The 9,442-nt window shown below is 35.5% G+C and overlaps 1 protein-coding gene across 50 annotated transcripts in view; it reads right to left on the bottom strand.

The window, feature by feature from the left end:
* Positions 1-7,491: 7,491 nt before the first annotated feature.
* The window catches only part of myo18ab (myosin XVIIIA b), a 173,054-nt gene continuing 171,103 nt past the window's right edge, over positions 7,492-9,442 (bottom strand). For 49 of the 50 annotated variants that reach the window (XM_073923711.1, XM_068213726.1, XM_073923733.1 and 46 more), the window contains one exon: positions 7,492-9,298. Coding sequence is in view for 14 of the 50 variants with exons in the window: in XM_073923733.1 (XP_073779834.1) it covers positions 9,145-9,298 (154 nt within the window). In the remaining 36 variants the exon portion in view is untranslated. The remainder of the gene's footprint in view (positions 9,299-9,442) is intronic. The other variant, XM_068213745.2, reaches the window with a different exon arrangement.

Below are 9,442 nucleotides of genomic sequence, written 5' to 3'. Positions count from 1 at the left end.
CAAAAAATGTGCGTACGCCAGCCAGAAAGCTGCCGTGAACCTGCGCACATTCCCACGTTCAGTTCATTGTTAGTAAATCCAAACGTGAGCGATTCTGAGCGTGAAACCTGGCGTACGCAAAGTTTTTGTGCGTACGCAGCGTTGATACATGAGGCCCCTGGTGCAGTGCAATCTGGGCTGCATCCAATGCTTTTTAATGGGCTCACCTAACCCCACCCCTAACACTACCCGTCACAGTGACGTCACTAGCTCCATTTGAGTGCATTGTGTCTGACATTGCATCGCTGAGTGATGCAGTCTCAGCTTGCATCATAAAGGCTGCATCCAGATACTATTGGTTTCCCCCACAGTCCAAAGACATGCGGTACAGGTGAATTGGGTAGGCTAAATTGTCCGTAGTGTATAAGTGTGACTGTGAATGTGTGTGTGAGGATGTTTCCCAGAGATGGGTTGCGGCTGGAAGGGCATCCGCTGCGTAAAAAACGTGCTGAATAAGCTGGCGGTTCATTCCGCAGTCGCAACCCCGGATTAATAAAGGGACTAAGCCGACAAGAAAATGAATGAATGAATGAATGAAATGGTCTCTTTTTAAAGATACATGGCAGATAAATGGACTGAAATTGGAAATGTAAATAAGTTTAAATAAATGAATGAATAAACAGTTTTAGAGTTACATTTAGATTTACATTTAGATATAAAAGTTTATCGTACTGAAAATATGCAAAAATAGTGTCATCATAGCCTCGATTGACCTTTTATCCATAGGTTATCATTATTGTTTTATTTCCTTATTACCATTTATCAGAGCTGTGTCAGCATATTATTCAATACAAGATGCAGGCCAAAAAATAGTTTCAAGGAGTGCACCTAACATAAAATATATATTTTCTAAAATGCTTAATTTGTTTCAGTCTTTAGACTAATAAATTGAAAATCTGCTTTCATTAAGATTTTGCCGCACAATATTACTCTTTCTACTACTGTAGATAAAATTAGTTTGCTGTTCATTAATTACTGACTTTTTGTTTTGTTTTATTCCATCATCTTTTTAAACCTTGTTCATGATTTTACATTTATCTTTGTGTATGTATGTGTGTGTGTGTGTGTGTGTGTATGGTATATTCCTACACTGCCAATGCTGCTTCCGTCTAAAGGACAACACTTTGTCTCATTCTATGCCTTAAAGACACATTACACATCGCCTAAGGAGAAAAAAAAAACATCCTCTCGTGGCTCATTTTGTATCTGGGGCTATTGTTTCTGCACACACTGAGAGAATAACAAGCAGGACAGTGTAAAGCAGAACTCAAACAGATCTCAAAACCATAAATAACACACCGCACCAGGTCAAACATGCTTCATACCTCCAAAAGTCTGATGACGACAGGAAAAGAGCTATTTTAAGACATGTTCTGCTGTTAAAAGAGGCAGTATTTGACCTAGAAACGGAAAGCAGTGAAATACAGTCAGTGAGACGTGTTTGCATGCCATAATTGGAACACACACATAAAGCAGTGCCTGGGGTCTGCTGGAGGGTCTGTGGCTCTTTGAGTTAGTTTTCACGTTCATCACGCCTGTAGCGCACAAGTGGGAGGAGACTGACAGCTGCTGTTTTTACACCGCTACAAAGGACAGAAAAATTAACTAATAAAAATGCAAGCATTATTAATAAAACAGTTGCCAAAGCTAGTTTAGGACTTTCATTCTTTTGTTGTTCAGGGACATAATATGGCCTTTTATACATGATGTATAATAAGTCTCAGATGTCCCTCTGAATGTGTATGTGAAGTTTCAGCTCAAAATACCACACATATAATTGTTCAAAAAACTTCGAATCAGCCCCTTTTTAGGCTTTGATCCAAAATGTGACATTTTGGTGACTGTCGCTTTAAACTCAAATGAGTTTGTTCTCTTTTCAAAAGATTGCGGAGCTACAAATGCCTGTGTGTCAGCATAGTGGCAGATTTAAAACAGGATTAAAGTTATCTCGGTGTAAAACTGAAAATAGGCAGTGGGGCAGTAGGCAGTGCTGTCGCCTCACAGCAAAAAAGTCGCTGGTTTAAGCCTCGGCTGAGTCAGTTGACGTTTCTGTGTGGAGTTTGTTTGTTCTCCCTGCTTTCGCGTGGGTTTCCTCTGGGTGCTCCCTTTTGCCCCACAGTCCAAAGACATGGAAGTATGAAAACACAATCAATAGTCAAGAATGCAGCACTTGTATCTAACTTCCTGAATAACATTCTGTATATTAATGTGGAGTTAATATTTAACAGATAATGAATGAACTATTTGCTAATGCTTAATAAATGATTCATATTGTGTAATTATCGTGTTACCAAAACAATCAAAAAAGAGCTAATAATTTTGTATTCAACTGTACAAAAATAGCAACGAATGTAATATTAATAATAACACCGTGTTAAATGTTATCTACCTTGTACTCTATATATTGTACTGTACTGTATACTGTAACCTTTTTACACATTCTTGTTTATTATTACATTTGCTTTCTTATAAAAGTTCTTTTTTTAAAACTCCATCTGGATTTCTAACACAATAATTTCCTATTTATATGATATTCCTATAAATATTCATATAATATTTTTACAGCCCATTTACTGCATTTGTCCAATACAATCATTTATACTGTGCCATATTAGGTCACAGGCAGATTACTTGTTTTTTTAATTTAGTTTTTTGTTTAATAAAATAATAATCTGTGAGAATGCATCAAAGTAAAGTTCAATAAAAGCTGTCCTGTTGAATCTGATTAATCTCAGGATTAATATTCAATTGAAAATGTCATATTTAATGTATTGGACAATGTGGGAACTGTCCTATTATTTGTATACTGATGTTCTTCTGTTGCTTTGATTCTATTGTCCTCATTATTTATTTACGCTTTGGATAAAAGCAGTTGCCAATTGATTAAATGAAATGTAAAACGTCAGAAGTAATAATGCTTCAAATTTCAGTCATAACAAGAATACATTACATTTTAAAATATATTGAAATATAAATCAGTTTGATTAAATTGTAGTTCAGAAGTTTTACAGTTATTTGGATCCATTTAAAGGGTTAGTTCAACCCAAAATGAGAATTCTGCCATTTACTCATACTCCACTTGTTCCAAACCTGTTCGTTTCTTCTGTTAAACACAAAAGAAGACATTTTGAGGGGGAAAACAGACATTTCTTAGTGTTTGACTTAGTACTTAGTATTGACAATAGTATTTTTGTTCCTAATATGTCAATGGCAGCTTTTTTTTCCAGCATACTTCAAAATATCTTATTTTGTGTTCAACAGAAAAATGAAATTCAAGTTTACAACCACTTGAGTGCGAGTAAACATTGTGGAATTCATTTTATTATTGATCCCTAACCTTTTATCAGAATGTATGTGTAGTAAAAGTTGCATATACGGTTACAACAAGAAAAGTTTTGAAGTATGTGTCTTTCACCCGCTGTTTTGATGTAAAGCGCCTCATCTATAAATTCAATTTATCTGCACGGCCTGTGTTTGTGTAACAGAACGCAAGGTCGCTTCATGTGAAAAGGCCACAGAGCCTTTGAATTCACACTGACATATTATTTAAAAAGAGCACTATACATTATGCAAGGCCACATTATAGTACTGATTTGTACTGCGGTTATAATGACAGTCCATTATAAAAAACTCAAACCTACAACCTGCATTTATAAGCGTCCCAGACCCTTGAAAAAACAGCACGCCATCGGAACTGTGAGTGTTCCTGCTCAAGCACATCCACGTATAATCTATAAGCAAAGAAAAGTGCATGTACAGGATAGTAATTATTCATTGAATGGGTAGTTGAAAAATGGATCGTAATTGTTGTAAGCTTAGCTTTTGGTTAGAGTGGTCAATGAGGGACAGTGGCTATGAGGGATAGACAATGGAGGGATTAGAGGACAGGATTTGTTTAAATGTATCTTAAAGGGACAGTTCAACCCAAAATGTTAATTAGCTGTTTATTGATTCTCAGGTCATCCAAGATATAGCTGACTTTTTTGTTTTTATTCCTATTAGTAAATTTGCCCGTGGCCCTTGGCAGGTCATAAACTGTGAGTGAACAGCAACATCACCGGCACATTAAGAGTGACAAAAACATGTACTGTACAGGCCAAATAAAAGGAATACCTATGGCTCCTGAACATTCACAGACCCACAGTATAGCACATATCTAAAAGTAATTATAATATTGTTAAATATCATAATTACTTCATGCACAAAGAAATTGTGACTCCTGATCCAACGTGAGAAAATTAAGGAGTGTCTAAAAAGTGCAAAACTATGACTTTGACGGATTTCAGTTCATTTTTTGTTACTCTAACATGGATATAATCATCATTCTTTCAAAATAAATGGACAAAATTATCATCATCATTATCATTAACATCATTATCATTATAATGATTGTCATCAAACATCATAAAACTTTTTTTTTTTTAAAAGCAACATTTTAATTTTATATCTTGGTAAAGTCATGGAATTGTTTTGTACTTTTGAGACCATTCCTAACTTGTCTGGTCTTGGAGAGGTCTAAGCACAGTAAACGTGGGCAATTAAAAAAACATTTTTTAACTTGTTGGCGTTTCTAAATCGTGCAATGAAAATGATCACCATTGGGTCCAAACCTAATTGTCACTATGATGTAAGGCAATTAGGTAAAAAAAAAAAATAAAATACTTCCTCTGTTTTAGCATTGCCTACAGAAATGCTCACTCCCATTACTTTCCTGCAGAGACTTACTGACCAGTTCAGAATCAGATGCAGCCATTGGAACCAGATTGGCCATCCTTTCACTTTCATTGATTTGTCAACCTGCTTGATGTTGCAAACACAATAGTTTTAGAAGCACTTTACTTGAAGGGATGTTCATAAGACTGTCATAAAACCTTTATAATCATGAAATGACACGTCATGCAGGTGAACCAGATTTTATTCATGCTTATGACAACTGTTATTAAGTGTCATTTGCTTAGTTATGACATTTTAAATGCAAAGATGACATTGTCTTCATCTTTGTCATGACAATTTGACATTACCGAGATAACATTACCTGACAAAAGTCTTGTCGTCGATAAAAGTTGTGAGAGCAATAAATAATAACTTGTTGATCATTCTAGTTGACTTCTAGTTGATCATTTGGAAAAGTGGTAGTAGGTAGATTTTTCTGATGAATCATCTGTTGAACTACATCATTATCATCACAGATACTGCAGAAGACCTATTGGAAGCTACATGGACTCAAGATTCTCACAAAAATCAGTCAAGTTTGGTGAAGAAAAAAATCATGGTTTTTGATTTGCAGAGTGGATGGCAACATCAACATCCTGAGATATCAAGACATTTGTGCTGCCCATTACATTACATTACAAACCACAAAGGGCTAATTCTTCAGCAGGATAGCAATCCTTCTCATACTTCAGCCTCCACATCAAAGCTCCTGAAAGCAAAGTAGGTCAAGGTGCTCCCAGTCTCCAGACATGAACATTATTGAGCATGTTTGGGATAAGATGAAAGAGGAGACATTGAAGATGAATCTAAAGATGAACTCTGGGAGTCGTGCAAGAACCCTTCCTTTGTCATTCCAGATGACTTTATTAATAAATTATTTGAGTGATTGCAGAGATGTATGGATGCAGTCCTCCAAGCTCATGGGAGTCATACACAATATTCATTCTTTTTCCACTGCACCATGACTTTATATTCTTTACTGTACATTATTTCTGTTAAGTGACGAGACTTTTGCTTAAGGTAAATTAGACCTTACTGTATTAATTAAATAATTACAAATCAAGGCGACAAGACTTTTGTCAGGTAGTGTAACTTGTCATAAATCTGTCATAAACATGATTATCATTAAGCATTATTTGTCATGAATATTTTTCTGATCACGTTTTCAGTGAAACAAACTTGATTTGTCAAAATGTCTCATTAAAAGTGTCATTACTCTCTCAAATAATTGTTAATAGTGTCATTAATATTTAATAATAACATTTTATTGACAAATTCAGCTTGTACCACTGTAGTTGAGGTCAAAACACTTTGTTTTCGTGATAACTTCAAGTTTTAAAAACAAAAACAGGTTGTGATAAGTTGTTACAACAAACAATGTCTTTGCATTTACAATGTCATACCTGAACAAATGACACTTAATGACTGTTGTTATAAGCAAGCATATAATCTCATTCACATTCAAATTATTAAGTCAAGTTTAATTACATATTATCTTATAAACACCCCTTCAAGTAAAGGGTAACCATTGTTTTGTGAAATTTATTGGAAATCATGAAACAATTGAGAAAAAAGCCTTAGGCATTACAGAATAATGTCAATTTTTGGGGTTTCTATTAAAAGTGAGCAGAGAGCAGCAGCTCACTTGCATTTGAAGGAATAATCAAGAAAACAGCTTGTTTTTGCTGACAACTAAAAAGTGGCAAACTGGACACGCTGTAGTAAACGATCTGTGGGGTACTTTAACCTGAAACACAGCACAGGTGCAAACTCACATGCGAACCTCCACTATTTAACCTCATGTACGTATTTTCATATTAAAATGTATCATTTTGATGAATAAAAACTCATGCATCCCTTCCTCTCCATCGTAAACAAATAACATCCGCTCACGTCAGAGTTTGAGCCTGTTTATTTTCCCTTTTTTAACTATCTCTCGAAGATAAAATGGTTTGTTTTGTAGAGGACTGCTGCTGGCTCATGCTCATCTCTCCTACATCTCTGCACTGATGGAGCCAATGGAAAGCTCAAGCTGCGCTGTGCCCAGTAAGCTGCCTTTCCTATTGTTAGCTCATACAGATTACTGCAAGCCTTCCCATTGTGCAACGAAGCAAACAGCCAATAGAAAAGAAAAGCCCAGTGAATGTGAACCATAGGCAGAGCTGTTCTAATTTGGCTAAACATTTTGTATTTTAATGCTAAAATTTGAGGCTTCATTCAGATGTTTCGAATAATATATATATATATATATATATATATATATATATATATATATATATATATATATATATATATATATATATATATATATATATATATATATATTTATATATATATATATATATATATATATATATATATATATATATATATAAGCTCACTCTGAATCTGTTGCTTTTAGGAGATGATGAATATTGCAGGCTTTTTCTTTCAACTGATGTGATAAATTAAAATATAACGCTCTGGATAAAGGACAACATTTTAAAGCCGGTTTTTGTAAATATTATGCTTTGTGCTTTCAACATTGTTAGATTTTAGACAGATTAGTTAAACCCATTTGAAAAATTGTAATATATTAGATTAAATTCATTTTTAGGAAACCTCTTGTCATAAAGCATACTTATATAGCAATTACGCACTACGGCTTTAAAATTTGAGTATGCTGATCATGCTGAAATTAAATCTGCCTGTTATCTTAACAAAAAGAGATGCATTATGAAATACGCATATCGAAACAGATCAAAAACAATCACCATCATTTATTTACAATATATTAAACTGTAATGCAAAATTATTACTTATATCAAGTGATCATTTATTCAATAAAGAAAATAAACATTAGCTATTTTGGAAGCTAGAATGAATCATACAGATATTTATATATTTTATATTAATGTGTACAGCCAGCAAATGTTATGTATCTTGTAGCCATGTGTTTGAAATCGCCAGAAACATCATAAAACGCTTATTTCTTGTATTAAAATCAATAATGACTGCATAGAAAAGAGGATAAAGTGGTTGACCTTTACAGAGGGTCTATAAAACCATGTAAAATACACAATGTGGTCTCCCTTTAAAAATCAAGGAGAAGCAATGAGATCCTTTCATTGCTATTACGCTGTTGCTTTTATATTTTGGCAGCTTCGCTTAATCCATCAATGCTAGATCATAAATACTACAATGAAAGCAGAACAACAACAACAACAACAACAACAACAAAACGATAGAAGGCAAAAGAGAGGTGTGTGTCCATAAGGGTCACAAAGTCTTTAGGTAAGGCCAAAAATACTGATGAATCCAATGCGACGACATGCCGAAGGGAAGCTGGGATTTCACAGTATCGGTTCTGTCAAACGTCTCCATCCTGGTTGCACTACATCAGCACAAAAAGCAACCGCGGTTTATCCAGTATCAGTGAAGTTGGATGATAAATTAAATGCCCCATACACCCAAGATCGTGGGCCATCCCTAGGGAAAGCCAGACATCTGTGATAACCAAAACAAAAAGCCTGAGAACAACAACAACCACAATAAGAAAGTGTAGGAATAAACCACTGAGCATACGAGCAAGATCTTCAGTCAAAGCAGAATGCTTTACAAAGCATATTTTTGGGAGAAAAAAAGCATTAAGATTCCAAATCTGAAGACCCCCAAAATGCTGCCCTCTTCTTGTATTATTGACCTGACCACCTTTGTTCCTCTTTACATAAAACATCAAAATAAATGGAAGGCCAAGAGTAGAAATGGGCTCTATTTTCATCAAGAGGCATCGCGCTCTCTCTATATCTCTCTCGCTTACTCAAGCAAAATGAATCCTTCACCTTCGAGCCAACAGGCGGAGAGAAAGATACAAGCAAGTGAAAAAAATACATGCGTGTAGTTAAGGAAGTGGTCTTAAATCACTTCCACCTCGAAAAACTAATGTCCTCACGTACCCAAAACAAACCCTCTCCTTTTTTTTTTTTGGTAATACAATATTTTCCTTTCAATACGAACACAATTGAAAAAACTCAGACTTTTTTTTTTTTTACATAATGCTATGCATCTTTGGCTCAGCCCTGACCATGCAAGAGGCTGTAGCATTTTGCCTCAAGCGATATCCTTTAACTGAATCCTGACTGGAGTAAGAATGCAAGCACAACGTTTGCTAAAGTCACTGCTTATTTAGAAACAAAGAGGAAGAATGTCAGAAGTAAAAGCACACAAACAGGAAAGAGGAATCAACAGTGCTGTGAATCATGATGCTGTACAAACCCTTTAAAGCACATGTGAAATCATAATATTAAAAACCATTCTCCACCCCCTCCCTCGCTGGATCCCGGATTGTGGAAGACGTTGATATTATACTCAAAAGTCTTCCTTCCTGTGAACGTGAGTGCATGTGAGTGTGCGCTATGCGGTGGTCTCGCCATCGCTGTCGTTTAGGTAGCTGCTGCGTTTGTAGCGTGAGCGGTAGGTGCTTCGGCTCGTGCTCCCTTCCTCTTTTTCTTCTTCCTCTTCCTCGTCAGATCTGTCAAGGCAAAAGCGTCTGCGGCTGGAGGGTGGGCTGGAGGGGGGAGATAGACATAGCTTTGATTAGGATCAGCATGTGGAGAAGATGGACCAAAGTGGATAATAATCTTGGGAAGGAATGTTGGGTTATCAAACTTCAGTACGTGGGGACAATATTTAAGAGGAGATCTCTAAAATC

Source organism: Danio rerio, chromosome 15 (assembly GCF_049306965.1).
Source record: "Danio rerio strain Tuebingen ecotype United States chromosome 15, GRCz12tu, whole genome shotgun sequence".
Lineage (NCBI taxonomy): Eukaryota > Metazoa > Chordata > Actinopteri > Cypriniformes > Danionidae > Danio > Danio rerio.
Note: the sequence above shows the minus strand (reverse complement) of the source record. Positions and strands in the feature narration are given on the sequence as shown.